Here is a 19,900-nt window from a genome sequence, read left to right on the forward strand (position 1 = left end):
TTTTTTTGTTTTGTGGGGTTTTTTGTTTGTTCTTTTAACAGGTTCAGGGGATTGCTTACTCTTTTTTCCTTCACCTTAAATACATCTTGTTACCTATTACCTCATTTTTTTGCTAAATTCTTGACATTTCAGAGGAGCTATTGGCAGTGAACAGCATCGAATACATCCTATTTCATTACACTGTAGTTTTCCTAAATTTGATCTGATATTGTCTGCACTTATGTCAATCACTTTTCAAACACCAAGTCATCCCACATGAGAAAAATCTTAGATTCCTCTCTTTAATCCAAGAATAGCTAAGAGACAAAGGAAAGATCTACTTTCATCCCTAAATGGCAGGGATATTCCACTCACTATCCTCTCCACACAAGGTGAAGTTCTGTATCTTGTTACTAATTTCCCATAGAAAGTACAGTAAATTGTTCAGGTATCTGCCAGAACGAGTAGTATTTAGTCTTGCTTGTAAGTGGCCTCCGTTAGAACTACAGGTCTAATTCTAATCAAGACCCCAGGGTTCACCGTATCAGGCTGCCCAGTCATGCTGTATTATATTAACATTACTGCTTCCTTAAACCGAAAAGCATCGATTCCCAGTTACACATTAAATCTAGTCTTTCAGAACAGGTTTAAGCATATGAAGATCATTCCAGATTTAAAGGTTTTGTCCTGAGATTTTAAAATTACACTTTCTATCAAGTGGAAGTAGTTCTAGTAGTCTATATACTCTATATAGAAGTAGTCTATATACTCTAGACTATCCACCGGCTGGGTAGCAAGTGGAAGTCACAGCACTGCCAACTATTAAGGCTGCCTGAAACCTCACAGCTTAAAAAAATAAAATACCATTAAGAACAGCTGCATATTTCTTTGACAGGTTTCAACTGCTTGGGACAGGGGTTTGTTTTTTTGTGGTATTTTTTTAAATATCTAAGTGCATCTCCAGATGATTTTTTTGGTAGTGTTTTAGACAAACCAGTTCAACTGATTCAGAAGACCTTACCTAAGCAATTCAGATGAAGAGATAAAGATAAATTAAAAAGAAGGAATGGGAGCTAGGTCAGATGGGAAGGGTAACATGCAGTCCTGACAATTAGAGACAACAAGCAAGAGCACATGAAGATCACAGAGGGCTAAAAGATGCTTTTGTTTTTCTTGGGAGATGAGCAATCTAGTGGTTTTCTTTTCAAATGTTTGCACTGTCAGAACAATATATTAGAAATAAACAGTTCATCACCTTTAACAGATAGTTCGATTTTCTCTGTATCAGATACAATCAATAATGTGTCTTCCATTAACTGGATAAAACTATTTTCCGCTACTTGAAATTGTACTGCAGACTATGATAGTGTTTATAATGTGCTCGCAGTACAATTCTGAGTTGGGTTTTTTTTTGCTTCTTAAGAGTAAGGAACATACTGGGGGAAAAGCCAAGTACTCGAAGTCCCAATAACACCCACTGTTTACAATGCAATCAAAGGTTAACACAAGATAAAGATACTTCAAACGCTGTTGTTGTTCTTCCTCAATTCTACCTTATACAATTTGAAGATATTTAAAGTATGTTTATATTCTCAGCTATCCTCCATGGAGTGGCTAGTGTTACTAATTAAACAGCCAACAGAAAAAGGAATAGTTGGAAGCATTTATTCATGTGCTTTACAGGTTTGGGACAATTTCAAAAGGGACTGAATTACCCCTTTTACTAATTTTTAAAGTAATAAATAAGCCAGAAAAAACACTTGTCACTTGAATTTCCAAGAGAGTTTCACAGCATATGTTTCTATCTGTACTAATACAAGGCTACAGGAGTACAACTAGGACTAAATTATGTGCCAATGCTTTGGCTACCAGGAAGCTGGACATAGTCATCCTCACTTCTCTTCTGCTATGAGGTTACCAGCCAGGTAGGTCTGCTACAACATCTGTGCACATTAACTTTCAAGCCCTGTTCTACTACCAGAATATAGTTAAAGCAGACAAGCAAGCAACCCACAAACACCTTATAGCTAATGTTTATAGTGATCCAGATCATTCTGAACCTTTTGACATAACTCTCCCAGTGTCTACTGACAAGTATGTACAATTTTGTTTTTTGAAACAGCCATTGATCAATTAAGTATCACAGCACAAGGATATTCTTTTCAGTGAGCCTACAATCTCTATTTCCAGCTCTTATACTACTTCAGAACCTCCAAACTATAGAATTATTCATATCCTCATTAGTTTTAATGAAGAAAAGATGGGGTTCCAAATGCTGCAATTATCAGGTTTTCCTCTCCTGTATGTGGCCAATCATCAAGTTTTCTAAACTCTGAGGCAGCACGGCTAATCAGCGTAGTTACAAAACCCTTTATGCTGCACTATAATCCTTTTCCACACAATTTTTTTTTTTGTCCAAGGAGGTGAAAACCAACTCTTCTGCAATATTTTTGACTTCATGAAAGAGAGCTTGTTGGTTGCCAACATCCATTTAGATGAAGCAGTATATAAATTAAAAAAAAAAAAAGCCCATACACCTATCCTAAAACCTCATTTAAGAGCCATACCTGTGAGGCAGGACAAGAGCAGCTGCCCAACAGGCACCTTCTCCCAGGGGAGCAGAGAGAACTCCAACATTAGCAAGCTGGGTACAAGAGTAAACATCCCAGAGTAGGAAGGTGCATGAAGTGGTATAGGACAGTTGTTAGAAGTCTTAATTGAACATGTAATAAGTTATTTATTTACATATTCCCTGCCAGCAACAAACAAATGGAATTTCTTTGAACAGAGGACAGTGATAAAAATTAGACTGTGAAATGGCAGCAAAATCTCTGAAACTTGTGAGCTACTACCGCAAAGAGGGCCCAGTTCAACAAAGCAGTGCAGTCAAAGGAGTGAAAGGTGGTCCTAATTTCCCAAGGACATTTTTTGTCCCATGCTAGTGTATTATTGCCTAGTAACACAATTTGAAACTAATGTTCTTCCTGTAGTGGTTGCAAGCAAAGAACAGGAGCCTCAACTCCTCATATACCACAGTAGCATGAGCACTTCATGAACACTAACAGCACCACCTTTCCCCTACCCAGAACAACTGCTGCTTCTCACCTCTTTTGGCAGGCACAGAGCCCACAAAGGGAATAACTTTGGGAAACTGTTCTGGGTAAAAACAATGAAGTTTTTTGTTTGTTAGACCAGTTTAATCGCAGATCAGTTCCTGTACAGTTCAAAGGGCAAGAGCAGCAGGACTGGGTGGAGACAGACACCACCATCTCTTTTGAAAGCAAATGCACACTTAGGCTGGCTCAAGGCTGCCAGGAAACCACAGCCAAAGCAAAACTAAGCCTAAGAAACATTCATTGTCTTTTAGTGGCCCTACTGGAAGCAGAGCCTTCATACACTGACATTAAAGCCCCTTTTCCAGAGACACAGGCAACCTACCAGGCTATATAAGCACAGCTGTACACAATTGCTGCCATCTTCTCTTTCACATGGGAAGACCAGGACAGCATTCTAAAATGGTTATAAGGAAATGGGAATATGAATGACACATGTAAGACAGTAAAGAGACCACATATAGTTACAAGTCCTTTGCTGTATCTCAAGCCAGCCTTTTGAGGACTGGAAGGAGCAGGGAAGGTTTCTGAAGAAGGGATTCTGAACACAAAAATTCCATATCTTTGTAGGCTTTCATCTTCACAAAAGCAAAAAAATACCTTTTAGAGGGAAAAAAGAAAAAACCTTTGCTCAAGTGCACTTCATATTTGATTTCTTAGATTAATTGCTACTGTCTCCAAATGAATTTACGTTTCCACTTTGTGTTTATACATGACAACAGAATTCTAGCTATGAAGGTGTTACTTGAATTGCTGTTAAGTGAATACTGCTACCATACAGAATAACACTACTATACAGAATAACAAAATAGAAGCTGTCATCTAAAAGGAGAAATTAAAATTCTTCACCCTTTTATTCATCAGTTACTATAACCAGTTTGTGGGGAGGGGGGCTCGAAATAAGAACTACAGTTCTAGACAAGGATTATAAATAAAGCCAGTGGGTAGTTTTAGCTTCATATAGATCTGATAACTTGAAACTAAATACACCACACATGGTGATCAAAGCTCCTCACATAATACATTTTATACCTACCTTCAGCAGTTTAGCTTCAATGTCACAAAGGTACAGTAAATTATCTGAAGACACCTAGTTCCTGTTGCTGTATTGTTTGTTCATCTCATTATCATTATTCTATACTGAGCTATGGGAACTTCTTGATCATACAGGTTTTCTCCTTACAGCTTTGATTCCTACAGGGTAGATATGAGACATAAATGAAAGTTTGGGAAAACCTTCCTTAAAGGCTGAACATAAAATAATGTAAGAAGAACATGCCATCTAAGAAAAACGTTTCAGAAGTGTTAATATAAAAATGCATTAGTGCCATATGAAAAACTCCTCAGATTTTAAACATGTAAAACATTAAGATCAGGAAAATCTCACTACTCCGAAATTCAGTTCTTTGGTTTCTTATCAGTCAGTAATCTCTGTGTAGTTCCAGGAAGGCAAGCAATCATAACTTGAAAGTGCCACTAATATGACCTGGGTCAACCTAAACCTAGCAGTTTAAGCTTAGGACCTCAATCAACAGCAAATGAGGACATTTCTTCAGCAAAAGAAGAGCAAGTCTTCATCTTCTCTAATGGAGGTTCTTCCAAGAAAATGATTAGCAACTTGATTGCATTAACTTGATTGCACAATCTACCATAGTGTATTTTATTATCCTCTTGAGAATTATAACTTAAAGTTAAAAATGCACTGGAAAAAGTGTGGTTTTTTTTAAAAAAAACACACTAATTACTATAATTACTATAGCCTGCTAAATAATCATAAGAGCAGAACTTGAGATCATCAAAAAGTTAGCTCTTATTTTATTTGAAAAAGCAAGGAAGACATGAAATTGTTTTGTTAAAAGGAGGACAGTAACAAAAACCCCTATAGATTTAAAACTAGCTACTTTTAATTAGGAAGAAATCACACGCCACATGAAAAAATACAACTTTTTTGCAAAAACAGTGTTATAAGACCATGTACTATTTTTATGCTGTTCTAGGAAGCCACATAATGCACATCTGCATACTTAATAGACTAGCTTTTCATGCATTTTTATCTTAAGTTTTGACTATTGCTTGTCTTCAACTCAATTTTCAACATTCAACAGAAAAAGCATCCACTAACAAAGCCTCCAACCAAGCTGAAGTGTATGTATGTCAACTTCATTAATTTTTAAAAATAATTTTTTAGAATTACCCTTTGCCATATGTTGTTTGCAATTGACATTCCGTCATTTTTCTACCATAAGATAAATGTATTTTAAACATATGGGAAGTAAAGGCTATTTTTTATTCCCCAAGGTTCAACTATAGTTACCAGGCATTTCTTTACCAGACATTTTTATCCTACAGTTTCTTCTGGCACAGGACGCCAGGGTAAAATTGACCGAGGAGCCTTGAACTGAACAACCTAGAGGCAGCCTACAAGCCCTAATTTTTTTCCTCCAATTCTAGCATTCCCTCCCAAAGAAGGAACAGTGCAAGACAACCTCTCAGCATTTCTCTGCTGCAGCTGCTCTGTGGCCACAGAGCCTGACTTAAGGTAACAGCAGAAAGCAGTGAAGTTTACAGTTGCACTCATAGTGCACAGCCTGGTCTTCCTCCACAAACCCAGACTTCTGATACCCATAAAGGTGTGTCCTCGCCATGAACTCAGCCTGTCAACTACTGCACCAGCTGTTTCTGAGACAGGCTGTTTCCTTCTCCACTGCAGCCCCTGCCCTTGGCACAGGCAATGGCAAGCGTGCTCTAAAATCTTTTTTTTAAAATCTCCTTTGCCCTTTACACCACTTCTTTCACACTCATCCAAAATGGTTCTAACAGATAAATTTCAGTGATCCTTCAGATTCAGGCATCCCATGTTGATTCTCAAGTCTGAGTCATCTGCAGAATCTCTCTTATTTTCAGATAACACGGCGAAATCCTGAAAGCTGCAAACCCTTCAAACCTGAGGAAAATATCGTCGACTTTCCTTCTTTCAAATAGCCACTTTAAGTTATATCAATAGACAGTTCTTCCACTAGAAAAAGAAGAGTTTGGGCATGAGCTGAACCCCAACAGAAAAAATGAAGACGTTCAGAGAGATGAATATACAATACGAAGCATTATCCACTATTCAACAGCAAAAGTGAACTTACAGAAGTGTCTAGCATCCTTTTGTGGTTAGTAAGATTTGCCACACAAACCTGAAGTTAAGATAGCCTTTATACACTTCAGGTCACAAGTCCCCCACAAAAGTCAGCAAGTTTTTAAAAAGAGTTTTTCTTATTTCTGCCTCTCAAGCATCCATAGTAGCTACTGTTGCAAAATGACCAATAAACAAAACGAGTCAATAATCAATTCCTGTGTCATTCACCTTCCCCTCCTTACTGTCACCTATTTCTTCTTCAGCTTTGACTTCTAGATTACCTGGCTTATCTCCTAACAGGGAAGGAATCTTTAAAAACAGGGATGCAATTAAATGTCTGAATAGAGTTTGCAGTAAAAGAGCAAGAATCAGACTACTAGCACTACAACAGTGAGAAAACAGTTCTAACAGCTTCATCAGAATTAAAAAAAAAAAAAAAAAAAAGGAACTGCTGCATGTGGAGCCAGCATTGAACGGAATCAGTCAAGGGCTTGTAGAAGGCAGCAGCACAGCAAATACATTCTCATGCTAGAAAGTTCAGAATATTTTAATGTTATTTCATTTTTTTTTGGCTAGACTACTTATTCCTGGATGTCATTTCTTGTAACAATATAATTTCTTATAACATTTTCCTGAATGCACATTTTTGTTTAAGGAATTTTTTAAACTTCATTTTTGTTTGGCTAATTAGCTGAACTTTAACTACATAGAAGCAGCATTGTATCTTGACCCTCAAATGTGTAATTGTGAATATAAGTGTTTTGGGTTTTTTTTTTTACTTAAGTTGTTGAACTATTGTTCCATCTGTCTTTGAAGAAAGGGAAGAAAACTAAAAGCCCTCAAGACTTGAGTCTTCAAATTACTATAACTTTTGATATTAATGCCATCTTTGCAGAACAATAACAGAATGAACAACAGGAAAGCATTAATACTGAAAAGAATCATAGAATCATTTAGGTTGGAAAAGACCTCTAATATCATCAAGTCCAACCATTAACCCAGCACTGCCAAGTCCACCACTAAACCACGTCCCTAAGCACCATATCTACACATCTTTCAAATACTTCCAGGGATGGTGACTCAACCACTTCCCTGGGCAGCCTGTTCCAATGCTTGACAACCCTTTTGGTGAAGAAATTTTTCCTCATGTCCAATCTAAACCTCCCCTGGTGCAACTTAAGGCTGTTTCCTCTCATCCTATCGCTTGTTACTTGGGAGAAGAGACGGACACCCACCTCGCTACAGCCTCTTTTCAGGTAGTTGTAGAGAGTGATATGGTCTCTCCTCAGCCTGCTTTTCTCCAGGCTAAACAATCCCAGTTCCCTCAGCCGCTCCTCATAAGACTTGTAAGCAGGTTATGAACACAGTCAGCCTTCTGGTTCTTTGCAGAAGATATTTCTAAACTCCCAAAAAGATGAAGGTGTGTCCTCTTATTCATACACATTCTCAAAAGGTATTTACTGTATGACAGGTATATCAAAGGACAATGCCATCTCCATCCCTACAGCCTTTCGCACACATGAGCCCCTCCATCCCACAAAGCAAGCACTAACTCACACTTACTTGGCACTTTCAATAGAAGTCTACTACACTTCAGCTACAAAGCTGCCTCCTCAGCTGAAGGGTATAGCCGGTGTCCTTTCCAACCTTTTGAAGGCTAACTAAGGCAGGCTTTCTGTTAGGCTCAATATTGCGTATACCAGGAAGCTGGCACATAACCAGGTTATATCTGTATTTTTAATGACAATTTATATGGTATTTTCCTCAAACATGTCAACTGTATCTTAAATAAAATGAGAGTTGATGTTTCAAACCTGCACACAAAAATTGGGTTGGTTTTGTTTTTAAACTTTTAGGAGGGATTTGCGTTCACCATAGCAATGGTATTAGGCCATCTCACTAGTACACCATTACAATATCCCCATTACAACAGGAGAGTTCCAAAACACAAATCCCAAATTGTTTACAACTGCTGAAATATAAATGAGATTTTCTTCCAGAAAGTTGAAGCTTGTTTAAAGTTTTGAAATACTGGTAGAAGAGTCACAGGAATTAGAAGAACAGAACATCACATAGGAGTTGTTTACCTATCAAAAGTAATGCAAGCTTACTACACTGAAACAGTTTCCCAAAACAGTACCAGGACTAACTCCAGTTCCTTGGGCCAGAACACAGTTGCTTGGGTCACTTCTGAAAAGGAATGAAATACCAACACAAAACCTCACCTCCTTCACCACTGTCTTACACAACAAGGTATACCACAGTAGGCATTTATAATTCCTTGTACTGAAGTAGTCTTTGGAGCCCTCACTTGAAAACAGAACAAAAAGCCCCTTCTTCAATCCATTTGCAATTTAAGTAGGACAAGGGAAATAATAATCCAAGGCATATTATAAACCACTACATGGAAGTATTTAAGAGCTCGGCTTACTTTATAGCAAGACAACCCACCAAATTATCTTTCCACAACAAGGTTACATTATTTTCACAATGCATATCACTCCCTTGGTAAACATTAACATGTGTGTGTTTATATGCACTTAAGCATCAACACATGTATATAGAATTCCAAGTATTTGTTACATCAAGGAATATCATTAAGAAGGAATAAGCATCTTCCACCAGGTTATGCTTATAGTGAGAGATATTAAGCTCCTTTTCATCAGGACATCTGAATGTCCATTCAACCCACCATTTGTGACCAGATGCACTTAGAATGACCTCCCGCCCTCCCTCCCTCTCATTGTTTAAGGAACAGAAACTCAAACAGCTTCAGTTGTCAGACCACCAATTAGCTACAGTACTTAGTGCCCAGATGACAAAACACATTTTCAGGTCGAGAGAAAGTGTTATGATTGTACAGCTGAATACTCTCCAAAACCCAAGTGACCCAGGTCCCAAACCTTCTGCCTGCTGTGTTTTTAATACTCTTATTTAAAATGCCAAAATACAAATCAGATAATAGAGGGATCAATAGAAAATCAAATTAGAAAAGCACACGTTTCAGATTTGCATGTATTTTACATAAAAAGGATTTTAACTCCAAAATCCCCCTCTCAGTTTTGGAATAAGATTGCCTGTTTAAATCCTATCAGGAATCTTATTAGTGTCACAGATCCACTGTCACAGTTAATTCATTTTTTTTTTTTTAATCTGAGAAAAGGAATGGAATACTTATCACAAATGGAAAAACTCTGGTAGTTACAGATGTTCAGAGAAAGAGTTCACAGTTCAGAATGTTCAAACACAAACATTACACTGGAAAAACTAAGAGTTTGGAGTCCATCTGGTAAGAACCTTTTTTTACTTTTAAAGTAGGTAGAGCTGAAATAAGTAACCCTTGTAATATCTTCCAAGACAATATCTATTTTAAGAAAAATTACATTATACAACACTAAATATGTAAATGCTTATAATTTTTTTCTAGGATAAATACGATGTTAATTTATGCATACAGACACTGCATATAGCTCAAAATCTATAAAACTGAATTTTCTTGAATAAGCTAAGCAACATTTGACCAGGTGTCTGTTCTTAAAGCTATGAACTTATCTTGAAGCACATTGCTAGACCTGAAGTTTATTACAAGAATGCTTCCAGTAACCAGAAGCACATGATAGTGTAATTGCACACCCCGGAATGTAATACCACACTTTAAAAATGGTTATTTTAATGATTACGCTAATGAGTTCTGAACTTCCAACCTATGTGCATACAGTTTCATAATTACACAGCTTGAAATCCTCATCAGCAAATCCAAATGCTCCTGAAATCCAAATCATTTTATAATCTTGAATAATGCATGGCACCTCTGCAGCAAGAAATTAAAACAAATTTCATAAAAATTCAAAGCTTCATAATCTGTATTCTAAAAGAAACTGCATTACTGAAATAAAGTGTTGCTTAGTAAGTACTAATGATGGTGATTTCCGCCTCCCCCCCTTCCCTCTGGTAACTCACAGTTCAGATCCCACTTCAAAAATAAACAGACTAACTCCTATCAAAAGATCCTTTTTTTAATATATATATATATATTTTATATATATATATATATATGGTGGCTCACAGCATACCCTACTACACAAGAGTGAAATCAGACATCCGTTTCCTAAACAAGCATTGGCTCAAAATGGCATAAAACCTTTTCTTCCTAAAAAGTGTGAAAACATTTTTTAAAAATAGGCTGCAGCTTGACTGGCTTGCATACTATTTCCATCAATAGCTAAAACAAAACTCTGTCTCAGTTCATCAAAGGGCCAGCAAATCAAGGTCTACAGTTTTTCCATAAGAATGGCACCCCCATCCCCAGTGCCTTTTTTTGTTTGTTTTTAAACTACAGGTAAAACCTAGATAAACTCAACAGAGGTTTTTACAAGCATTGGCACTATCTTTTTGAGCAAGTTAAAAAGCCTGTTACTCAAGATAAGGGGAAAAGCCATGATCACAGTCAATGCAAAAGGATAGACACTCCATTTTGACCTAGAATTTTCTTGTGTCTCACATCTCTTCTTCACATTTTAAGGTGCTGAAAAGGATAAAGGTAACTTTAAAAATATGCCATTTCCAATACTTCCCATCCTCGTAGACGCACGATGCATAGTTAATTATCAGACACCTAAAGAATACTTACGCTGGGATTCCCTTGACAGAAGTTACATGGAGATTTTATTCACAGTAGTGTTTTGTCTTTATATCTTCATCACCCAGAACTAGCTAAGAATATTTAAGTAAACAAATACTGTCAGCAGTAACAATTTCATATCCCAATAACTTTGATTATGGGAAATTACAACTGAAACGTATTACAAATTATTTATACAAGGAAGAAACAGAATACTCTGAATCTAACAGATAAGAACACTATCATGCCTTTGGAGGCTGTAACTTTTATTCTGAATAACATTATGAAATCCATTTTAATTTTTACCAATTTAGGGTTTGAAAGAAGAATGAATTATTAGTTATCCTTTTTGTTAGTCAAATTTTAAGATTTCCGCTCATCTCTACGATCTCATTACTGAAACCACGAAATATGAACGCAAAACCAGAAGCAGTAAGGGGAAGAGTCACAGAGGCAAATATCTACACATATTCTGGCAGAGATATTAACCACAGCCTGAAAATTATACTTAGAAAAAAAAAATTAAAACCAAATCAAAGAACAACAGCCCTTACATACCAGTTCTGACAAATTTCTTCAACTTCTTTTTTCCCCCAACTTGAACATACCAGGCTTTTCTACTAATCCCTATTTTACCTCATTAGCACCAAGGAACTAAACATAAGAATTGGCTGCTTCTGGACAACAGTTCTCTCAAACAAGGTATTCAAACTTACGGAAGTGTAACCAAGGCTGCCAGAAGCACTAAGTATCAAAAGTTTGAAGCATGTATTTGCTGCAACCAGTTTAACAGTCAGTAAAAGAACACACATTAAAACAATAACTTGGCCATGGTATTAATCAACTAAATGTCATAAAACATTGAGTGTCAAAACCCTAGTACAGAGCAACATTCATCACCTTATAGAGAAAAAAAGATGTAATTTTTTTTTTCTTTGATGCGTGCCTTTTTTGGTGCAGATTTTATGAAAAACACAGAGCATCCAAGTTATAATACACCAATTTGAACTATCCTGTGTCCGTTGCACACTTAAAATGTTACCTCCACATTATACGAAACTAACATCATTAATTGCTTTCTGTGTTACCAGGCATCTCTCACATGCTTATTCTTTATATCAAAGGGAGTTGTGGTTTGTTGTTTTGTTTGTTTTTTTTTAAAAAAACTTCTCCAGGGGAAAGTTGACTAATATGCAACAACTTGTAGAGCAGCCTACATAAAAAAACACCGCAGCATATACTTCAATAGGTAAAAATTCTCAGCTGTAACTAAGTCTTACTTATCTTGCTTTGTTTTTCCTAAACAAGTGTAATATACTGTTGTACAAACTGAAGAATAAAAAACACTGTTCTGCATTCCAGTTATCAGAAAGTTACAAAACCCTGGAGAAAATACTAGAAAGCTCAATTACACAGAAGTCTAGAGTTTGAACCACGTTTCTCTAACTTAAGTATGCATTACTTGCATGGATCATATATTTGAGAATCAAGCCATATAACAAAAAGGTCTGTAAAGCATGACATTTTCAGGCTCTGCTGACCCACTGGAAGGTAATTTAAACAAGCCAGTATTGAGGCCTCTGCCTCTGATTTGCAGAGGAAGCTTTTAAAGCAGCAATGCTGTTACTCCCCATTAAGAGAAATTCCCTCAGAATTCCACAGCCTTTTATTTATTTTTTAAACTATGAGATACTCCTGCCCACTTGCCTTGTTATTTTGACTTCATTTTACCATTTTTCAACCTGCTTGTACAAATCATTTTCTTTATCACCTCATACTCTTCAGCCACACCTTCTCTACTTATGTAAAGGTTACTTTAGTTCTGATTTCCTTCTCCATTTCATGAGGAATTCGATGGTTGGAGGGAACAGAAACTGTTCAAAGGTGGAATTACTTCAATATAACTTAATTTAAATACACATTGCACATTAGAGCATGCCATCACTTTCACAGCCGGAATGACAACCCTGAAGGTCTACAGAGCCAAACCCAGGTCAGAAAATAACTGCTGTGTAAGTGCTATACCCAGCCAGCCAGCACTCCTTAAAAGCAGACAATTTAAATAGCTTTTTTTTTTCAAATGACAAAATTGGGGGTTTTTAATTAATTAGATCCATCATTCAGAGTAATCAGGACACAAACCACTTGCTAGATAACTCAGTGAAAACAAACTATTTTAAAACTATTCAACACTAGCTTTGACATCCAATTCGGGCCACAGATTATTGCTGAGGCAGCAGCAGCAGGAGGGGCTCTCATAAAGAATTTCCAAAACATTTTCACATGACACATTACCAAGCACATATAATACTAATTTAGACCTGTTTTATATACAAACAGAACAAACCACCCTCTCCAACATGCATAACTGTGCAGTTGACAGCAATTAATGTCATCCACTGTACTGCCTATTTGCTGAATTTTGATTAACTTTGAGTTTAAGAGGAAATCATGAAGTTAACATAAGCAGAGCTCAAAAACATTGCCACTCCCAATAATGTGCATTATGCATCCCAGTGCCATCATTTCACAATGCTGGAAACTGACCATTTATTCCATCTTTTTGTTCCCTCTCAATCATTTACTGACCCACGGCAGCACTTGCTGCTTACCTCATGAGTAGTTGTGCCTCCTTAACAGTCTATTGTTAAGGACTGTCAAAAGCTTTTGAAATTCCAAATAAATTATATCTGATAGCTCTCTCTGATTCGCTATTTTGTTTCCACAGCGAAAGAATTTCAATAGATTAGCAAGCACATTTACCTTTGAAGAAACTGTGCTAATTTACTGCTATCAAAGTACGATCTAGAGCAGATTAATCCTCAAAAAAGCATCAGCTATTTTCCTCTGCCACTAAAGAAGAGCTTGATGGTCAGCAATGCCAAACACACTTTTGGTTATAGGCACTGAGGTTAAGTGCAACGCTTATTTTTATAAATTGATTGATTTCATGGGAGACTGCATTACTGGCTTGGATGCATAAGAAAGGATGACAAGGACAAGGGAGCAACAAAGCTGTGGCCTATTCATTTATCACACATATAGATAATCATAACCAAAGAGAATCAGCGCACAGATAAACGTACCAAGAATTCTTTCATCTATTTAGGGACTTTAAACACCAAAGTAGATACCAGGTCAATTCGATCTAAATATCTCCTCCCCTTTCTGCAAAGCTTAAAGATCGCCCCTAGCCAATATTCTCAGTGTGGAATAGCACTGGCGAAGGCTCAAAGGCTAACAGGCCACAATAAAACTACTAAAAATATTCGTAAGGCTTTTATAGGGCTGGTTCTTTGTTATCAGATCATACCAAACCTTGTAAGTAGGTAGTATGGACAGCTCCTTACACATGCTGTGGCCCCATTCCACTCAAATGAAAGAATTCTCTGATCTCTCAACCAGCAGTCCCCTTACATGATTACATGATTCTCCCCTAGTTTAATCAAAAAACCTGATTTGTCACTGCAGCTGCTGCTGTTCAGTAAATCTTACTGATCACCATTTCACCAAGGCCGCCTGAAGAAGAGAAGATGGCAGTGATGCATCTCATGTAATTGAGACATCACAGGAAGAGAAATCGAGGAGTTTGCTGTATTCCTAAACCACCCCAGACCACTTCAGCAAATAAGATCCCGGTTTTCCAGTGGTTTTTCCTCAAGGCATCCTCAGAACTACAGAGTCCTACCTAGCACTGTTATAACAGAAGCTGCTCAAACCTACAGCTATGTGTGAACTAGAAACTTCATCAGCAGCACATACTCAACCACTGACACCTACCAATAAAGTATAGCAAAGGCTTTGGCAACAAGTTAAAAACTGGATGGTATATCAAATATTCTGCAAACTACTGCTCATATTTGCATAAGTGTTCCTGTATCAGTACTTCAAATAGAGGAAATCCTGTGTGGACACGTTAATTTTTATTAACTGACGAGACCAGTAATGCATTTCCCTTTGATGCGATATCTCATTTTATGACACCTTATGCTTATGGTCTTATCCTTTATATACAGCTGTGTCAATCCTCAGAACCCAGTCCTTAGTCTCCAAACGCTACTGGAAAAAAGTCTTAGGGTGTTTTAAGTACACTTTCAGTAAACATGGACAAGCAAGAAATACAAGTTCGATAAAAAGAACACATACCAAAGAGAGCTCTGTTGTTTTTAAGAATTCCCACACAAACCACAATAAAATTACACTGACGTACGCCTTAGACAATTTTCTAAGGTACTGAGAAACAGCATCCCATTAATCATAAGCAAAATGTTGCACTTTGTATTAAGTCATTGAAGAATCAACAGCATACAAAACTAGCATTTCTGTTCACAATATACAAAATTGTTTCTGAAGTCACCAAGCATATGGCACTATAAATAGACAAAACTATTTGTCTGAAATTACAGACATATCCCATATTTGGATCTTCAGTTTCAAGTCACTAGATATATTTTTTCCTCTGATTTTACAAAGAAAAAAAAGAAAAAAACCAGCAAAGTGTTACAAATTATACCCCACCTCCTCCTCCTCTATGCTGAAATAAGTCACCAGTTAGTTTCCCAAAACTAATTTTCCTGATAATTACAAAAAATTAAAACGGGCTACCTCACAGCTACTACTTCTCTACCCAGAGAGGACATCTATCTTATCTGAATTGAAAGTTAGAGACTCATAGCTTTTAAAATTAATAACCGGCCTGCTTAGACTTTCAGTAGCAAATCACAGGAACTCCTCCTGAAATTTAACACAGTTGAGGCATCTGTTCTTGTCATCGCAGGATTTGTCTGTTTATTTTGTCACACATATTCAACCATGACATTTGAATGATTCTCAGAAACTTAATTCTAAGCAAAGGAAGAGATTATAAAAGATATTTTAAGTGGCATAAAAAAAGATGCCTTGCAAAACTCACATTCCTTCACCACTCTATTTTCATATAGCAATAAAAAGAAACACAGAACTGCTTGAAAAGGTTAAGTCCTAAATCAACTGCTAGGCTCCTCTGATTATCTTCATTGCTTTGGTCATGCTTTTTTTTTTTTCCTCTCCAGTTCTACTCCAGAAACAGAGCGCTATAGCACCTATGGGCAGATGTGTTTAATTTAAGAATATTTAACACTCACTTCACCTGCCAGATGTCCAAGAAATGAGAAAGTAGCATTAGTTATTTGAAAAGACACAGCAAAAAGCAAAAGTAGTATTTTCATCCAAGCTCTACCTTATCTTTGTCTTCCACAACATCTGCCAGCACATCATCTGGGTCCAGGATTCCTCCATCCGTATACTCCAGGTGGTGAATATTTACCCAGGAAGTTGGATCCTGTAAGACAGACACAAGACTTCTTAACCTAACCTTGCACTGTTTTAGTGCCATCAGACAAAGCAGCTTTGTATGCCATCTGCTTCCCACTCATTTCCCTCTTTAATCATGAGTTAGAAGCTTGGAGCCGCTATCCAAAATTGAAACCGAGAGAGAGAATGAAAACTACAGACACGTAACAAGACACTACCTATAGAACACTATGCAAAAGATCTTTAAAACGTACATTTCCATTGCCTTATTATTCTTTACTTAAGTTAAATAGTTAATAAAACATAAAGAGAAATTAAACTTTTTTCATTTTACAATAGTTTATAGTTGGAATATTTGGGTTATTATCAGCACACACACACGTAAAAATATATATATATATATATATATGTATGGACATGCACCACTCCTGACAGTTGGGGGGAGGGGGGGGAAGGGGTGTATACATATATTTATATGTATAAAAAACACCCATCATTTCTTTCTCTGAGAAGGTAGGTCAGGCTATTGTGGCAAAAAATGAATAGAATAAATAAATCCCAGTTTGTTTTCACAAATAAATGCTCTCAAATTCCAGTGCAGCATTGTGTACCATATTAACAGGGATCATGTTAGTTTTCCAAAAACTAATGCTTTCCTCATATATTATTAACTACTTCACTTCAATAACTGGGAGCTTAGCCAACGTCCTGCTGACCCGGAAACCAAAAGGCTCAGAGCGCACTGCTCAACAGCAAATTCTCCCTGACATGAAATACAAATCAGGAAGTAGACACACAGTCTGTAACCACTGCCCCCAAACCATACCAGCTACCTGTGTACACATAACTTCCAAGGGGGACAGGCTAAGTGGTACTTATGTTTGAATTGCCTCAGTTAACATTTGAACATTTATCCTATTAGGGCCAGCTATTGTGGTTTAACAAGCACATGGCAGCTCATCGAGTCATAGCAACATGTCTGAGTACTCTACAGTATCAGCATTGATAAATGTTGACTTGGCACATCTTCTACAGCACACTGAAGAAAGGAAACATGCTTAGTTAAGATTACAAAGCATATTTGAGTTCTCCATCAAATATTATGGAGACTGGCCAGAATATGCTAAAATTACCGGTCAAGAAACCGGCATGCACACATGTAGCTTTGAGAAAGGTTTCAGAAACAGACAAAGAAAGAGCACTGCTGATGTGCAATACGCAATCCCAATGATTCCATTTACATTACATCTATATCTCCAATCCCTTCCTTGTCAAGTCTAATTAGATCACAGTTCTCAGAAGCAAAGTGAAGCACGACACTATATAGACTAGCAAGTTCCTTATCTCTAGTCTGGATATTCCCCACGTAATGAAGTCCCTGAGAAGTAGGGATATTCCACTCCATATTTATTTATGGGCATTCTATAACTTTGGCCATCAAGTGATGTAGACAGCAGATAAATCAGGATAATTCCATCATAGGTACAGACGTGGATCAATTGGATTAGGCCTCTTTTTTATTGTATCACCAAGAGGCAGCAGTCAAAAAACAAACCAAAAAACCTCACACCACAACAACCCTAGCATCACCAACAGGTCAGCCCATTATGCCACTATCAACTTTGCTGGTGAACTCCAAACAAAATGTTTTTCCTATTCTGACCCATCTAGCTTCCACAGTTCAGTTTCAATTCTTCCACTGACACATAATGGTTTAGGCTGGGATACAGTTAGTTTTCTTCATAGCAGCTTGCATGGTGCTATGTTTTGGATTTGCGACCATAACAGCGTTGGTAACAGGGATGTTTTAGCTATTGCTGAACAGTGCATACACAGCAAAGCCTTCCCCCTACCCCACACTGCCGCACCAGCGAGTAGGCTGGGGGTGCACAAGAAGCTGGGAAGGGACACAGCCGGGACAGCTGACCCCAGCTGACCACAGGGATATTCCACACCATATGACACTGTGCTCAGCAATAAAAGTTGCGGGAAAGGAGGAGGAAGGTGGGGGGGCAGAGTTGTGTGTGTAGCTTTTGTTTTACCTATTAAACTGTCTTTATCTCAGCCCATGAGTTTTCTCACTTGTACCCTTACGATTCTCCTCCCCGGCCCACCGGGCAAGGAGTGAGCAAGCAGCCGTGTGGGAGTTAGCTGCCTTAGGTTAACCCACAGCCTTTTTACCACCTTGCACTTGTTTTAGGGTTAAGTCTATCTAAGGTACAGTATGGCTGAATGACAACCACCCAATTAAGCACATAAAAGTATCTCTATTTGTAACATGTCTATTTAATCTGTAATTTACCTCTAACTACAGTTACTTCATTTCACACTAAAACCACCCATTTGTGAAACAGCAAATGTTTGTTCATTCTAGGTAGCAGGTGTTCAAAATTACAAAGTTTAAGAAAATCAATTAACATGCTTTTGTCTCTGCAAAGTGATGAAGTGTAGACAACTATTACAGCTCAAAGCTCTATTATATAGCCCATGGTTTAAGTATTTTTACCGTAACCACAAAATTCTAAGATGAAAAGGCAGAGAGGAAAAGTACCTCTGGGCTACAAGCAAGCGCGTTAACTTACATCAATTTACCTAATGCAGAAACCTTGTGAAAGAGTATCACTTGACCCTACCAATAAACTTACAAAACATGATTCTCTCAAACTGGAATGCATCAGTAGCTGCAGATGTTCCTCCTGAACCTTTTAACTAATGCAATCACAAAAGGTTTCCATAGCTAATAACACTAAAACAGCATACTTGAAAACCACTCCTCTTAATTAGACAAACTTCTGCGGCTAACATTTTTGTCTGAAGATATATTAAAACCTGTTATACGTATTATGCTTTTTAAGTAGACAGAATAAAGCTGATGTGAAAAAAATAAGCAGCTGATTGGAATATTTTGCTTTCAATGTTTGCTTCTATTTGTGATTCAGTAGCTGCACCAACCCAGATGTGTCACTGAAGAAACAAAGGAAAAAAAGAGTGTAAAAGCTCGATTGTCCCAACAGAATGCAGCAAGTTGGCAGGAAACAAGCTCAAGACACACAGCCACCCTAAACTACATTAAGCTTAACGAATTCCTAACCTTCCCTTTACTTCAGGCCACAACAAATACAGTAATTTAATGGTTTTGTTAGTGGCCTTATCAAAAGAAAGTAGTCTCTAAATCAGTCTGGAAGAACAGAAGATGCCATTCCTCACCAATCTTTTGGAGCAAGTGTGGCCAATGTTAGATTCTTTAAAAGAAAGGAATGACAATTCACACTGAAATACAAGAACTAAACCAGAACGGGATTCACACAGTTTTCTTAGCAGAAAAATACTTCTTAATAGTTTAGGTACTGCTCTCACACACACTATGACTCAGGTACACACAGTGTGAAGCCACTGTGACCTTTTGATCTCAAGGACTCCCCAATTACAGCAACCACCAGAGACTACAACAACACTGAACACTTTTGCAGAAATACAAATGTGAAACTGACTTCTATTAACTTAATCAGAACTTTATCCCTGAAAGTTAAAAAAAACCAGCTACTAAGCACAGAGAGAGAGAGATGCTTTTGACAGACTTGTTTGATGAAGCAAATAGTAACTACTGCTAGATAGCCTAGGTGGAGAAAATTCCCTCTGCACAGTCACAGAAGTAACAACAGTTCATCTGACCAACAAAATCACTCACCCATTCCAAAGAGATTTTGAAGTCAGAGAACATTTTCTGTTCTTTGGATGAACTCCAAACACTACCATGCCAGGATACAAAGT

General features: G+C 37.4%; 1 protein-coding gene across 2 annotated transcripts in view; it reads right to left on the reverse strand.

Annotated features, from left to right (window-relative positions):
- Positions 1-19,900, reverse strand: part of PARD3B (par-3 family cell polarity regulator beta) — a 445,805-nt gene that overhangs the window by 400,260 nt on the left and 25,645 nt on the right. For both annotated transcript variants that reach the window (XM_076342438.1, XM_076342436.1), the window contains exon 2: positions 16,056-16,157. In XM_076342438.1, coding sequence (XP_076198553.1) covers positions 16,056-16,157 — 102 coding nt within the window. The remainder of the gene's footprint in view (positions 1-16,055; positions 16,158-19,900) is intronic.

This window comes from Aptenodytes patagonicus, chromosome 6 (genome assembly GCF_965638725.1).
Source record: "Aptenodytes patagonicus chromosome 6, bAptPat1.pri.cur, whole genome shotgun sequence".
Classification (NCBI taxonomy): domain Eukaryota; kingdom Metazoa; phylum Chordata; class Aves; order Sphenisciformes; family Spheniscidae; genus Aptenodytes; species Aptenodytes patagonicus.